The sequence below is a fragment of the Tenrec ecaudatus genome, chromosome 2 (genome assembly GCF_050624435.1).
Source record: "Tenrec ecaudatus isolate mTenEca1 chromosome 2, mTenEca1.hap1, whole genome shotgun sequence".
Lineage (NCBI taxonomy): Eukaryota > Metazoa > Chordata > Mammalia > Afrosoricida > Tenrecidae > Tenrec > Tenrec ecaudatus.
The window spans coordinates 222,424,658-222,440,544 of NC_134531.1; the positions used below are offsets into that span (position 1 = coordinate 222,424,658).

Below are 15,887 nucleotides of genomic sequence, written 5' to 3' on the forward strand. Positions count from 1 at the left end.
GAGAAACGGTGTTTTTGGTTTTTCGAACAGTTTTATTGACATAATTCATGCGTCGTACAAAGTCAATGGTTTAGAAATATTAAAAAGAGTTGTGCTACAAGTTTGTCATAAAAGTATGCTTGGATTACCCTTGAACAACCCCAACAATACAAAATTTAAAAATATGTATGCATGTATAAACACACACACACACACACACACACACACACACCGGCAGCAAAAAGAGGTGTCCCTAAAAGTTCCGTCTGCAGGACTGTCAAAACACAGGAGACGTGGATCTTGCAGCTGTTGAGATCTCTCCGAGGGCACTTCATCAAATGTAAACTAAGGGCGCACTCTCACCCCCTGCTTTTTCGGGTTACTTTACAGCAATGAAAACACAGCCCATCCGAAGTCCGTGACCTCGGACATGGGTAGCCCGTCCCTTGAGATGCGGCCCAGGGGCAGGTCCGAGCAAGCCACTCTCGGGGAGCGGGGCCCCTCAGCTCTGCCCACCGCCCGCCACCGCCTGTTCCTGGCCTCTGGGGGAAGCCCGAGTCCAGACTCCTCGGTTTCCCAGGAAACCGCGCCTGGCCGCGGGCGCGGAGCAGGGCGTTGGAAGCTTCCCAGTTTTGCCTCTTCCCTTCATCTTCACAGAAGGTATCCTGACAGGCAGGGCAACTGGGATTAGCCCACGGAGGAGCACTTCTTGAATTGTTGGGGCGTCTCTAGGGGTGTGTGTGTGTGTGTGTGTGTGTGTGTGTGTACACGCGCTTGCGCGCACTCTCCACAAGTTTTCAAAGAAGGCACTGAGGTTCCATCTCTCCGCCCATCAGGGCGCGTCCTCCTAGCCCGGCTGTGCTGTCCCTTTCCTGTCGGATTCCCGAGAAGCCGGATCTGCCCCGGGGGCTGCGGTGGGAGGTGCTTTGGACCAGGCCCCCTCTCTGGTGCAAAGTCCCACCCTCTCTCCTCTGGGCTGCTGCCCTCTGAAAGGCCTCGACTTAGGGACCCAGGCAGCACACCGGCTGGGTCTTTCCCGGTCCCTCCCGCGTCTCACCCTGGCCCACCGCTGCCAAGCACCGGGTCCTTGCTCCTTACTTTGGCGGCCATGTGCGGACACACTGCTAGTCAAGGGGAGTCCAGGGGACTGTCACCGGCGGTCCTTTTCCAAGTGGGCTCCTGTCCCTGGGCCCTCCACTGAGACGCCGCCGCACAGACGCGATTGCAGGAGGGAATCAGGCAGGTTCGTCTTTGACTCCACATTTAGGCGAGAAAGGGTGCAGCGGGGAGGAACGACACCCCGTAACAGCTTCTAGTCAGTTTCACGCTCATATTTTTGGGCTAATCTCATTAAATAGCCACCGTCGAAGCCGGGATCCGAATCCTCCCAATCCTCCGAATCCTCCGCGTCGCTTATCTCGGAAAGATCATCCTCCGACCACAGATACTCTGAGGATGGCGGCGTCTCCTCCTCCCCGGAGATTAGGAAGCTTGATTCCAGCTCGCTGGGGTCCTCGGGGTTGGCTGTCTCTCCCGGAGGAGATGGAAGCACTGGAGCGACGTCTGTGTCATCGTCCAGGATCCTCACAAGCACAGAGTTTAAATTCACGTTAAAGTTCACTTTCTCCCCAGGCTCCTCTTCAGGACTGCTGTGGCCCTCAGAAAAGGGCTCCCGGAGCAGGCTCTCTCTTCCCTGGTAGGGTTCATTTGCACTTTCTGACTGCCCCGGGCTGGGCTCTTGCACTGGGGGGAGGCCAGCCTCCTCGTCGGACAGGTCTGGTTCATCCACACCTGGGTCTACGAGGGGTAACTCCTCAGAGGTGGCCGAGGCCCGAGTCAGGGGCCTGCCAATGAGTCCGTGCATGGTGTAACCGCCGGCGGCGTTTGTTCTAAGGGCGGCTTCCTCCTCATTGTCACTGTCATCATAACTGTAGTTCCACACCTTCTTCTTTTGGCAGACATTAATGACCTCCACTGGATCCACGACTTCCAGTGGCTGCCGGTCGGGGAATATCCAGGCAGACCAGTTATGAAAGCTCTAGAACAAACATACAACAGGCTGGGTCATTCTCTGTATACTACAATGGCCTGAGACCAACTAACTGACTGGGGGTGAGACAACCCCCCCTCATCTCAAACAGCAGAGGATGACCAAAGGACGATGACGGAGCACAAAGAAGAAGAAGGGACTCGTTTGGTGGACGGTAATGGTGAAGAATAGTGCATAGACTGTGGGTCACCCCAAGAATGAGCGCGTCTGTCTTGGAGGCGTGATAGCTAAGAATGTGCCTTAAAAGTGGAGAATGATTAGACTTGGTGTTACTAACTTTGGGCTGAGGATCAGAAGGGACCGACTGCTGAAGGACATCATGCTTAGTGAAACAAAGGGTCTGTGAGAGAGGAAGACCCCCAAAGAGTTGGATTGACTCAGTGTCTGCAGAGTAGGCTCAACCATACCCACAAGTGTAAGGGTGGTCCTTCTGTCTAGAATGCCCGTGGTCGCTATGAGACAGAGCAACTGAAAGGCTCCCAACAGCAGCCGTAGGTCAAACTAGTTGTCACCGACTAGATTCTGACTCCGGGCAACCCCACGTTGCACGGTGGAATTGTGCTCCATAGGGTTTTCAAGGCGTTGGGTGTGATCTTTCAAAGTGCACAGTCAGGCCTTTCTTCCCAAGTGCTTCTGGGTGGGTTCGAACTCCCAACCTTCTGAGGCTTGGTAACTCTTTAAAGGAGGAGCTGGCCTCATCTTCCTCCTGTGGAGCAGCTGGTAGGTTTGAACTGCTGACCTTGCGGTTAGCAGTCTGATGCTTACCCTCTAGCACATCCATAAGGGCTATCAAAGAGCTGTGGGCGAACTGATAAAAGTTTCTTTAACTGAATGTGGGTGTCATGAAAACTTTAGCAACAGGGTAAGGGTACTGAAGGCGCAACAACCAAAAAGTAAACTCTTAACTCGTAATGAATCTGAGGTGTTTCCGGAGTGCTTATCTGGGCTGCAAACCTCTCGGGCAAAAAGGGGTTCTAAGTGGGAAAAGTCTAAGAAGCTCTGTAGTCTAGAAGGCCCACCCCGCCAGGGTCACAGAGCAGGGGGATGTGTCTCCATTGGTCTTGAGGCCCTTGAAGACACAGGAACTTCTAAAAGGCAAAGGCGCAAGGTGCGAAGGACCTCTGGTAGGCAATGCCTCCAGGACACAGGGGTGGAGGGAGTCAAGCGAAAACAAGGCAGGCTGTCTCAACCAGTTGGGGAGTCATTCCCCAAACTGATCCCAACAGGGCCATGATTAAGGAGGGTGACCTGGAGTGGTCCCCATCATTGTCCTCTTTGCCCCCCCCCGCCTGTCCCTGCACCAGCCCCTCTTTGATTAACCTGCCCCACGCCAACCCAGCCTGGGGAAGAGTGGCCACCGCGAGGAGAGACACCCACATTCCTTTACTTTCCTCGGCAGCAAGGACACTCTGCCGGCTTGGAGAGGGAGAGACACAAGCCCAGGGAAAGGGGATGTGGGTTGTTTGGGGGTCTTAAGAAATTCACGATCGTCAAGTTCTTGGGTGGAAGAGAGGGAGCATGAGAGCTGGTTGTGATGATGTATGTAAACCTCTTCTTAGAAGTGGTTTAACGATGGCAGTGTATGATATGTGAATAGTCTCTCAAGAAAACTACTACTGAAAACCCAAGCAACCTTGACTGACGGTTACCAGGGTGACGGAGGAAGTGTTTGCTTAGGGGCATTGAGTTCATGGCAGTGGTGCTGGAACAATTTGGAGAGGGATAACAGTAATGGCCGTACAACAGGAAGAGTATTGTTGATGGCATTGAATTCTACATGTAGAAGTTGTAGAATTGGTGGGTGTTTTGTTGTGTATATTTTTGCCAAAATTGAAAAAAAAAAAACCCTACATGAATAACCATGAGTATGGGGAAAAAGAAAATGTTCTGCAATTGATTGTGGTAAAGATCGTACAACACATCTTGATATGGTTGAACTACTGAATTGTATGCTATGTGGATCGAGTGCCAAGGAAACTGTTAAAAAACAAAACCAGAAACAAAAGTACTTGGCCAACCAGCTTAGGGCATAATTGAACAAAAGAGACAGAGCAAGAAGCCATGCTAGAATTAGGATTCATTCTAAAAACCTTTGTAACTAATTAAAAAGAAGAAGAAACTCTATATGAAGCTTATGCTTAACATATCAAGAAAAGGAAGGTAATTAATGATTGGAAAGTGAAGGAAGGCAGATCAGCCTACGTGGAAGCACGAGCAAACAACGAAATAACAAGAGCTGTCAAGCAGATAGGGATAACAAAGGGTAAGGCAGCAGAAGAAACTTCGGGTGAATCAATGCCATTCAATAGAACACCAGTTGGTAAAAGTGCACGGAGTGGCACATGAGAAGGAAAGGACGTCACAACACAGATTGATCGACTTGGCAATCAAATGAAATGGAGTACTTAAATCGTGACAAAAATGAAAGGGCAAAAAACAAGGAAGACGTCATTAAAGTTCCCAAAGAGTAACATCTCAAAAGGTACTCGGCTTTCCCCTGAGAAATAGCAATAGGAAACAATGACTCATTAAGGCAGTGGTTCTCAACTTTCCTAGTGCCTCGACCCTTCATACAGTTCCTCATGTGGTGGTGACCCCCAACCATCACATAATTTTCATTACTACTTCATAACTCTCATTTTGCTGCTGGGGTCATGAGTGACAAGTTGAGAACCGCTGCATTAATGGGATACTATACGATTATTAAAAATAATAGGTAGAAAAGTGTCGAAAGAAAGCAAAATGTATGCACAGACATGAGAGTAAGTCAAAAGGGATTTCTATAAAATCATAGAGACCTTGGTTAAACAAAAAATACCAGCACGTGAAGTTACAGTTTCTGGGCTCCTCCGGCCAGCCCAGGTGCTCCTGAAGGTGAGGTCCCATCTCTCCTGAAGCATTCCGCACACTGCTACTTAGACCACACCATCCTGGCAGTTTGGGTGTCCTCGAGGGACTCCAATTGTGCGCCATTGCAATGTTCTTTGAGTTTCAGGACCAAAAAGAACTCTGAAGGTGTAAGATCAGGGCTGTAGGGTGGATGTAGTGGGGAGCTTATAAGCTCCCCCTGAAATTCTCATAGGGCACTTCTTACTTCTCCTGAAGAATCAGCAGGTACCTTATTGTGATTGGGGGTGGGGGGTGGGTGGATTCCTTGATACAATTTGCCTGCCCCTTTCCTCAACCCATTCCATTTTTCATTTTCCAAAAATATTTTCCTAATAAACCCTGTGATCACCTTGTGATCACAAAACCTATCAAGATGAGCTCGATAGATCCTGAAAACGTTGGCATAACCCTCAGAACCACCCTTTTGGCCTTGAATCTAGCCGGTCTGGTAGCTCACTTCCGAAGCCCCTGTTTTGACGAGACCTTGCTTTGATGGTCTCCTAATGAGACTCCGCCAAGTGTATCACGGAGAGAACGTGTCTGTGATGTGTACGGATCATAGAGTGATAGGGACACATGCTTTGTTTGGAATAAACCTGTGCATGTGTGAACTGGAAACCAAGTAGCTATTTTTGACCCACCTTCATGTAATGTACACTTAAAGAGATGAAAAAGAATTTGAGGATATGGAAAAGAATCTAGAATGCGGTGTAACCCCTTCATACTTCAGAAAATGGGATTTTCTTCCGTGAAGATACTTACCATAAGTTAAAATTTAAGTATAAGTTAACAAAACTAACCAACCAACAGCCAAACAAAACAAACCAACCACAAAGAAAAACAAACGACTTACCAACGTCTTGGGGAAATACTTTTTTAAGCATATATAGCCCATCTGTTTCAGTACAATCATGCCGCTAATGAAGAAGGCTGCTATTAAAAATGCAGCAACGATTCCTCCACTTTGGGCAGATTCGGATGACTCTGGTGAGGAAAAATTAAAATAACCTTATTTCAAACACAGATGGGGATACGTGAACACTGCTTGGTGAAAAGCAACAAAAGCAAGTCAAACTGAAACAAACAAACAAACAAACAAACAAACCAAAAAACCCAAAAAACAAAAAACCTCACTGCCATCAAGTCGACTCCAACCACCATCCCCCAGGGTTTCCTGGAACTGGAACTTCTGACTGCAGAAAGCCTCATCTTTCTCTCTCAGAGCAGCTGGTGGTTTTGAACTGATGAACTTAAGGTTAGCAGCCCAACACATAACCCAGTATGCCACCAGGAATAAGGAAGTAAAAGTTTGCAAAACCAGTTATATGTTGTCAATATAGAAGACTGGAAAGAATCCATATATATACACATACATGTACACTTTTAAAAATGATGAAATAACAGATTTAGTTTTTAAATGTAGTATGCATTTCCAGCCATCATTATGCCCTATGACTGCACTGACAAATATGGTAGCCACTAGTCAGTCACAAGCAGCTATTTGATTTGAAATATATCAATATTAAATAAAAGAAAATGCAATGGCTCAGTCATATTAACTACATTTCAAATGCGTCATAGCTACATGTTAGTATGCAATGCAGGCAACAAAAAGTATGAAAAGGAGAGTCTTGATGAAAAAAAATTAAAAACTCTTATTCTGTGGCTGGATTTTTGCCAAGCCAAAAACCAAATTGGGATGCTGCAGCCTGAGCCTGTTATAAGTTCCCTTAGTGTCATGGCCAATCATTCCTGTGGAAAATCGACCCTTTCCCCCATAATGCCAATCGACTGAGAAGAAAGTGGAAGTTACACAACTCAACAAATAAAAGCTACCCTAAGCAAGCATCCTTGAGTGGAGTCTGACCCAGGGGACTCCATGTGCTGCACAGTCAAGCTGTGCTCCATCCACGTTTCAATGGCTGGGGTTTTTACATGGACAACCAGGTCTTTCTTCCTCAGTGCATCTGGGTAGACTTGAACCTTTAACCCTTCCTTAACAACAAAGAGTTTTGTTTTTTTTTTTTAACCAAGAGTATTAACCGCTTGCAACCCTGACCTCTGATGCTTTCCACACAGTGGCTTGGTATGCCTGCACCTTCGTCTTTGGCTTGAGCTAACGCACACAGGTTCCTGGTTACTATCCAAAGGGTTGGTGGTTTGAAACCAACCCCTGGGACCACAAGAAGAAATGTCTGGCTATCTGCTTCTGGTAAAGTTATAGCCAAAAAAACCCTATGGAACACAGTTCTATTCTGTCACACACAGGGCTGCCAGGAATCAGAATCACTAATGGCAACGGGTTACGTTTATTTTGCAGCGACACTGCACTGAACTTAATCCCGACTCCTGGAAATACAAGGAAGATTTGTGTAAAGGTAGATATCTGACCGCCCCTACATTATGAGAACAACCCCATAAGTGACTGGCCAACAGGAAAGATAGTCCGCTCCGTGGCTTTACGGAGAGACACACTTTACTGTTCTATGATACACAGATTCTGAAGTTTCAAGAATGAGCGTACCTGATTCCTGGCTAGGAAGGAGGGCACATTTCAATCTGGGTCTTATTAATTGTCCCAGGTCTTTTGGCTCAAAATAAACCGATACACAGTGGTTTGCGTTTGGAATTAACTTGTCAATGACATAGGTGAAATTTCCAGTGAAGTTTCCGTTTATTGGGGGATTGTACTGAAACACAATAAGCAAAAAAAATCATTAGACCTTTAGAAAGAATTTCATTTCATTTGGAAAAAAACAACAACTATGATTCCACAATTCCCTGCCTCCCTGCACCCGCACCCCGGCCCCATGGTAAATATGTACTAGAAAGCCTCCCAATATGTGTTGGATGCAATCCCTCTCTTGGGTGAAACAGGGTTTCTGGTGATGTTAAAGAGGTGATGAGAGTGAAGGGCAGGCCCTAAACCTAATTCCTTCTGGTACATGGAGTAGCAGCAGGCACAGAGTCAAGCCTGCATTGACGGAGAGAGAAAGAGAAAGAGATGCCTTGTGGGGGTAACCAAGGAACAGAAGCTGATAGGTGTGTGCATGCGCCTGAGCACTCACACATGTGCACACGAGAGCAAAGGGCAAGGCCACTCGCTGGTGGTATCTGGTACAGCAGGACTCAGAAATCAAGGCACAGCCCCTACTACCTCTTTGGGGTGTTTGTCTTTTAATAGGGAGCAATAGAACTACCATAGGCCTAGGCAGAAAGAGCAAGCAACAGTGTCACAAAACTCCATGTACACATGTCTACACACACGCACACATGTTGTTGTTGTTAGGGCCCTGGGTCAGTTCTGATCCACAGCGACCCTGTGCACAGAGAAGGACACCCTGCCCGGTCCCGAGCCACCCTCACAATTGTTCCTTTCAAGATCATCATTGCAGCCACGATGCCCATCCATCTCCGAGGGCCTTCCTCTCCTTCGCGGCTCCTCCACTTTACCAAACATGATGTCCTTCTCCAGGGACTGGTGTCTCCTGACAACATGTCCAAAGTATGTGAGATGAAGTCGCGCCATCTTTGCCTCTAAGAAGCACTGGCTGTACTTCCTCCAAGATGGAGTTGTTGGTGTTTTTTTTGGCAGTCCATGGTCCTTTCAATATTCTTCACCAGCACAATTCAAATGCATCAATTCTTCGTCAGTCTTCCTTATTCAATGTCCAACTTTCACATGCATATGAGGCGACTGAAAATGCCATGGCTCGGGCCAGGCGCACCTTAGTCCTCAAAGTAACATTCTTGCCTTGCCTCTAATGAGCTCCTGTGCAGCAGATGGACCCAATGTAATGTCTTTTGATCTCTTGACTGCTGCTTCCATGAACATTGATTGTGGACAAAATCTCTGACAACTTCAACCTTTTCTCCATTTATCATGTTTCTCCCCTGCCCCTCTTTCAATCATTTTATTGGGGGCTCGTACAACTCTTATACAATCCATCCATCCATCCATTGTGTCAAGCATATTTGTTGCCATCATCATTCTCAAAACATTTGCTTTCTACTTGAGCCCTTGGTATCAGCTCATTCCCCACCTTCCCCTCCTCTGAACCCTTGATAATTTATAAATTATTAGTATTTTGTCATGTCTTGCACTGTCCGACATCTCCCTTCACCCACTTTTCTGTTGTCCATCCCCCAGGGAGGGGGTTATATATAGATCATTGTGATCGGTTCCCCACTTTCTACCCCACTTTCTCCTTCCCCTCCTCTCATTGTTGGTTCTGAGGGCTTTATCAGTCCTGGATTCCCCGTGTTTTCAGTTTTTAATCTGTACCAGTGTACATGCTCTGTTCTAGCAGAATTTGTAAGGTAGAACTAGGATCATGATAGTGGGATGGGGAAAGCATTAAAGAACTAGTGGAAAGTTGTGTGTTTCATCAGTGCTATACTGCACCCTGACTGGCTAATCTCCTCCCAGTGACCCTTCTGTAAGGGGATGTCCAGTTGCCTACAGATGGGCTTTGGGTAAGGTGACCAGATTTTAATATTGGTAAAGCGGGTCACCATTGATAAAACTCATATCCTGGCAAAATAGCCACATGGCAGCCAAAAACCGTATACCCTAGCTTGTCATGCATTCTTTCCAAAAATCGGGACTTTTAAAAAACACCCCAGGGCGCGGGACAAATTTTAAAAAATCATCTGGTCACCTTTTGGGTTTCTACCCCGCACTCCCCTCATTCACAATGATATATCATGATGTTTCCTAATGGTCCGTTTACCATGATGTTACCACCAAGCATGAATCTGTGAAAAGTTCCTTGGTTCCATTTAACTACTGTCCCGACTGTTAACCCTTGAACACCATCTTGACCTCATGCTAATGGCGTCCCTCATCCGGATGATGTGTCTGTGTCCTTGTCTTTTTTAAGACATCCTCCTTAAATTATACTTGAGACTAGGGTCTCTTTTGTGCCCGAAAGCACTAGCAGTTGAAAACAGCCTTTTACAACTGTGTCCTACCCGCACCCAGATTTCTATGTGGAAGGACGGAGCCCTGGTAGCATAGTGATTATGAGGTAGGCTGCTGACTGCAAGGTCAGCAGTTTGAAACCATCAGCAACTCCTTGGCTTTTTGTTCTTTTAAAGAGTCATGGTCTCGGAAACCCATAGGGACAGTTAGTTATGCCCAGTCTTATAGGGTCACTATACGTCTGAACTGACTTGATAGCAGTGAGTTTGGCTTGTGTGTGGATTTCGAAGCAGAAGGGATTCCCTAAGAACTCATGCATCACAATGAGTACCGAAGAAAAAAGTGGGCCAGGGACAGAGCAGGTGTCCTGGGGAGGCCTCTCACCTAAGGGCCAAACATCAGAACCTAGGGTCAAAGTACCGGGGTTCCCGACCTGGTGCTGCCCTTGTGCATTGTGGAGCAGGCTTCAGTCCCTACTTCCTGTTCCCTGTGAAAGTTGACGCATCCACCATGGCCTACACTTCAACACACAAGGATGCTCGCTCCTCCACCCTGTGACTAGGAAGGTACCATGCCTGATCTGAACCAAAGCCAATCCCTCTGCACACACCAGAGATCACAAGCCAGTGGGTGGAAAGTCTTGTGGATCCAGTGGCAGAAGAAGCATGTCAGCGCTGGCAGGGGTCTCCATGTGACTCTTCCAGCTCTGGGGGTTCTGGCTTCATCATGGTAGCTCCATGTGTCTTGTCAGCAGGAAGATGAAGCAAAGAGAGTGTGTCGGGGCTCCAGTGAGCTATTTATCTCCTTAGTGCCACCAAATGAGGTCATCAAGCTGCGACCTGACTGGCAGGCCAGGCTCCACCCCTTCACTCTTAATAGTCTCAAGTGTGACACCGGATTATGTAACTACCACACTCCCTTTGGACCTCCTTCCCACTTCATGTCTCTCCTCCCCTTTATAGAAACTCAAATCAAGCTCACTGCCATTAAGTTGATTTCGACCCACAGTGGCCTTCTAGGACATGGTAGAACTGTCCTGTAACTCTTTGCCGGAGTAGAACGTCCCATGTTTCTCCCAAGGAGTAACTAGTGGTTTCGAACTGCTGACCCTGGCAGATCACAGCCCAGTGTGTAACCAGTACACCAGGGCTCCTTTCTCTTTACTGAAGTGTTCCTAAAGAATTAGCTCTCCACTCTATCTCCATTTTGCCTCTTTCCTGTCACTCTGATCACCAAAACTCCCCTGACTCCAAGTTGCTAAATTCAGTCACCACGTCGGAGTCCTCTTCTAACTTCCCTACTTGCAGCATGTGACCCTACAGCTCACCACACTGAAAACAAAACTAAATAAAAAGCCCTCACTGCCACCCAGCCACTCTGACGCACAGCAGCCCTCTAGGGTAGAGTAGAACTTCCTCTGTGGGTTTCCAGGGCTGTAAATCTGTACAGGAACAGAAAGCCTCGCCTTTCTCCTATGCAGTGGTTTTGAACTGCTGACCTTGAGGGTCAACATATGCTACCATGGCTCTATGCTACCTGGTGTGTTAAGAAAAGACCACTGGGACCAGGAGCTCAAGTGGAAAGAAAATGCTCTTTTCAGTGGGGAATTCTCCCCTGAACTAATAACTCCTGCCCAACATCTTCGTCAGAATGCCTTAGAGGTATCTCCAACTTCCCATATCCGCAACAGAACCGAGGATACCCACCACCCTAGACCCGCTCCATGCAGGCTCTTTAGTTAATGGCAACACTGCATCTTTTTTTTTCAGTGCTTATCTAAGCATTGCTTTTTTTTAAAAAAAATCATTTTATTGGGCCTCGTACAATTCTTATCACAATCCATACATCCATCCATCATCGTGTCAAGCACATTTGTACATTTGTTGACCTCATCATTCTCAAAACATTTGCCATTTACTTGAGCCCTTGGTATCAGCTCATTTCCTCCCCTCCCTCCCCGTTGCCCCCTCTCTCATGAACCTTTGATCATTTATAAATTATTATTATTTTGTCATATCTTACACTGTCGGATGTCTCCCTTCACCCACTTTTCCGTTGTCCATCCCCAGGGAGCAGGTTATAAGGTAGATCCTTATAATCAGGGTCCCCCATCCCACCCCCTCTTCCCTCCACCCTCCAGTGGTGAGAGTGGCACTGCTTTGCTTTTACTGAATGTTTAGGAATCAGAACTCTTCTTCCTCTCCCACACAGCACACCCAATCCATCTGGAGACACTGCCAGGTCTACTTGTAAAACAGCCGCAGAATCGGATCAATTTTCACCTCCCCCACTGCCGCCAAGTGGGTCATGCCACCATCATCTCCCATCTGGATCATAATAGACATGTACTTGATCGTCCAACTTTCATCGTTAACCCCAGTGGTCTTTTCTTTCTTTTTCTCCTTCTTTTCCTTTGATCATTTTTGGGAGCTCTTATAACAATCCATACATCAATTGTATCCATCACAGTCGTGCATATGTTGCCATCATCACTTTCAAAGCATTTTCTTTCCACTTGAGCTCCTGGTCCCAGTGGTCTTTTCTTAACACACCAGGCAGGAAGCTCTGTGGAAGCGTTAGCCAGATTCAGTTGCTTTGTTGCATAGAGCCCTCAGTGGCTCCCACCACCCCCAGTGTCAAGCTCCCCAGGACCTCCCTCTCTGCTCCTTTGATCCTCCTCCCTTGGTCACTGCTGGCAGGTCCTCTCCAGCCTCAGGGCCTTTGGACTTCTTGTGTTCTTGGCCTGAATCACACCTGGCTCTCAAATCCAGTGGGTACGCTGGTATACCTGCAAGTGCTTTGTACCTGGCAAAGGGCTATGCAAATACAATCTGCTCTTACAGCTGGACTCACTGGTGCATGCAAGCAGTTTGTCCATTTTTCGCTCATTCCCGCATTTCCAGACGCATGGGAACTAATGATTGAAGATCCAAGTCTGTCTGACACTAGGCTCATCCGGTGGTTACAGGCATTCAGTTAGGTCTTTTGTGGAAACCCAACCCAACTCACTGCTGCCAAGTCGATTCTGATTCTTGTTGACCCTGGGTGTTATATTGTAGAACTACCCCGTACGGGTTCCTGGTTGTAGTCTTTATGAAAACAAAAGGCTACACTTTGGGAGGTGGTTTCAAACTGCCACCTTTAGGCTAGCAGCTGAGTACAAACTGTTTATGCCTCCCAAAGCCACTTCGTGGAAACCAGGAGACAGAGCCACATGTGAGGGCCGGAGAAGCAGAGGAAGGCACTTTTCCTGTGTGGTTCAGCCAATCCACCCCTTTCTCACATGGGCAGACATCTAGCGGCTCTCCCCGTCTACACCACGCATGCGCCTTGCTGTAATGAATGTCCTCTTCCACATGCGCCTTGCTGTAATGAATGTCCTGCGGGCACTAGCTCCTTAAATCCACACTACACAGAAGTCCCAACCGCTTCACTTGAGCAGTGCGACCACCCATTTATTTTCGACAGAGGACGTCAAGGGCATTCCTTGCCAACTCACAACTGCCTCTCTCTGCACACAAGAGACCACTTACCTTCTTCACCATCTTCTCTGACTGATGTTCAATGACGAGAGAAAAATACTGCCGCAACATTTCCACGTCTATGTTCCGGGCTGCATAGGATGGGAACTTCACTATCACCTTCATATGATCCTTGACACCAAGAATATCAAAGTCTGGTGGTTCAAAGGATACTGTTAGGAAAACAAAGACAGAAACAAACCCTGGTATTAGTCAAGGGCGGTTGCCATAGTTACTCCTGATACAGGCTTACTTACTGCCTGTGATAGGTAGGTTTATTGTGCCTACCTGGCCAATGAACTCATGTGGGATTAATTGAAGGGTAGAAAGATAAATGGTTTGGCAAGCCTTGCCTTTCTATCTCTTGCTCTTTGATGACTGGACCCATGTGCGGCTGCCTTAGCTGGTTCTCTGCTACAGCTTGCGAGCTACACTACCCGTGGGACACCCAACCCGTGGACTGCGTGGCTGTAGTTTGAGGTTCCTTCAAGACCTGCTTCGCCACACTATTGGAATTTACATCTCTTGAGCTGGAGACTGTCAGACCCTGTCATCTGGCTGACTGTTGGTGACCTGCCTTGCTATTTGCTGCCTGTGGCCGGATTGCCTGAATTGCTCTACAGAGGACTCAGCTGTCTGCTTCCTTGACTTGCACCAGGCAGCCCTCATGACTTGAAGGACTACCAGTGTAGTAGCTGTCTCACGGAAATGAGTTACACTGAGCCATTTGTACTGCTCTATAGACTAATTAGCTGTTTATTTCTTATGTTGTGTATATCTATCTATAAAATATATGTAAAGTCATAAGTGTCCTGGTTTTATTTCTCTAGAGAATCCCGTCTAACATACTGCCTGACAACTGTTTTCTCCTTAATCTGTCTATGGCCCAAAGTGTTGCATGATTTTATTATTTTAGTTTATAAGAGCTAAAAACAATATATATATATACATACATACACACACATACACATCGATATATACATATGTATACATGTATACGTGTGTGTGTGTGTGCATGAGAGAGAGAGAGAGAGAGAGAGAGAGAGAGAGAGAGAGAGAGAGAGAAAGAGATACTCGAAGATATTGAGGAAAGATTCTGGGATGGAAATCAATAACTTTCCCAATTTTCATGCTGTACTCTTAAGCACAAAAATGAAAAGAAAAAAGAACCCCTCCCCCCTCACCCTTTATTACAGTGTGTGGTAAATCTGTTACAGAAGATCTCTTTAAAGTGTTAAAAACCAAGGATGTTGCTTTGAGGACTAAGATGGGCCTGGCCCAAGCCATTATATTTCCAATTGCCTCGTGTGCATGTGGAAGTTGGGCACTGAATGAGGAAGACTGCTCAAGCAGAAAACACATGTTGAGAATAAGGATGGCAACGAATGTGCAAATGTGCTTGGCATAATGGATGGATGTATGGATTGTGATAAGAGTTGTATGAACCCCCAGTAAAATGATTAAAAAAATAAGGAAGACTGAAGAAAAATGGATGCATTTGAGTTACGGTGCTGACAAAGAACACTGAAAGTACCATGGACTGCCAAAAGGACCAACCAACCTGTCTAGGAGGAGATAGAGCCTGATCACTCCTTGGAAACAAGGATGGTGAGACTTCATCCCATCTACTTGGCACATATGATCTGGACAGACCAGTCCCTGGAGAAGGACCTCGCGCTTGGTAAAGAGGAAGGTCAGTGAGAACGAGGAGGAACCTTGCCACGCTAGATGGACACAGTGGCTTCCACAATGGGCTCAAACACAAGAACCATGGGGATAGTGGCGCAGAACCTGCTGGTGGTTTGTTCTCTTGTGTATAGGGTTGCTATGAGTCAGAACAGATTCCATAGCACTTACCAACAACAACACAGCAGTATAATCACTGTAGAAACACCAGAACATATAGGTGGGTGATTATACCTAAATGTGGCTAATCATTTTTTGTCATGTATATGTGCAAATACACTGTTGTTGCTGGGTGCCATCAAGCTGGCTTCTAATTCACGGTGACCCCTGCACAACAGAACACATCACTGTCTATATATGTGTATATATACACACACACACATCTATATATACATATGTATACGTGTATGTGTGTGTGTGTGAGAGAGAGAGAGAGAGAGAGAGAGATACTCGAAGACATTGAGGAAAGATTCTGGGATGGAAATCAATACTGTGATATATCAGGTTTTAATTGGCAGATTTAGCTCACTGGGCCTTCCTTCCTAGTCCAGTTTGGTCTGGAAGCTCCACTGAAATCTGTTCAGCGTCAGAACCAAGTACTAGCCCCATTTAAAAACGAATGGTGGTTGTGTATGAAGGGCAGTGGATGGGTATAAAACCTGGGCCTCCTCGTGGAAACCAAGAATTCTATCACTGAACTACCATACATAAACATTCTTACACATCATGCTTACCTATCACTTACCACTATTTCATAAACATCTCAATAATTTTTATGTATATTAAGGGCTGGCAAATTTTGGCCAAGAGTTGAATTTTTGACTGGGAGGTAAGAATG

The 15,887-nt window shown here is 46.7% G+C and overlaps 1 protein-coding gene across 1 annotated transcript in view; it reads right to left on the reverse strand.

The window, feature by feature from the left end:
- Positions 1-20: 20 nt before the first annotated feature.
- Positions 21-15,887, reverse strand: part of IFNAR2 (interferon alpha and beta receptor subunit 2) — a 49,439-nt gene continuing 33,572 nt past the window's right edge. The window contains exons 6-9 of the mRNA XM_075542359.1: positions 13,376-13,536; positions 7,443-7,608; positions 5,772-5,902; positions 21-2,017 (exon numbers count right to left, since the gene is read on the reverse strand). Of these exons, the coding sequence (XP_075398474.1) occupies positions 1,292-2,017; positions 5,772-5,902; positions 7,443-7,608; positions 13,376-13,536 (1,184 nt within the window). The 3' untranslated portion in view covers positions 21-1,291. The remainder of the gene's footprint in view (positions 2,018-5,771; positions 5,903-7,442; positions 7,609-13,375; positions 13,537-15,887) is intronic.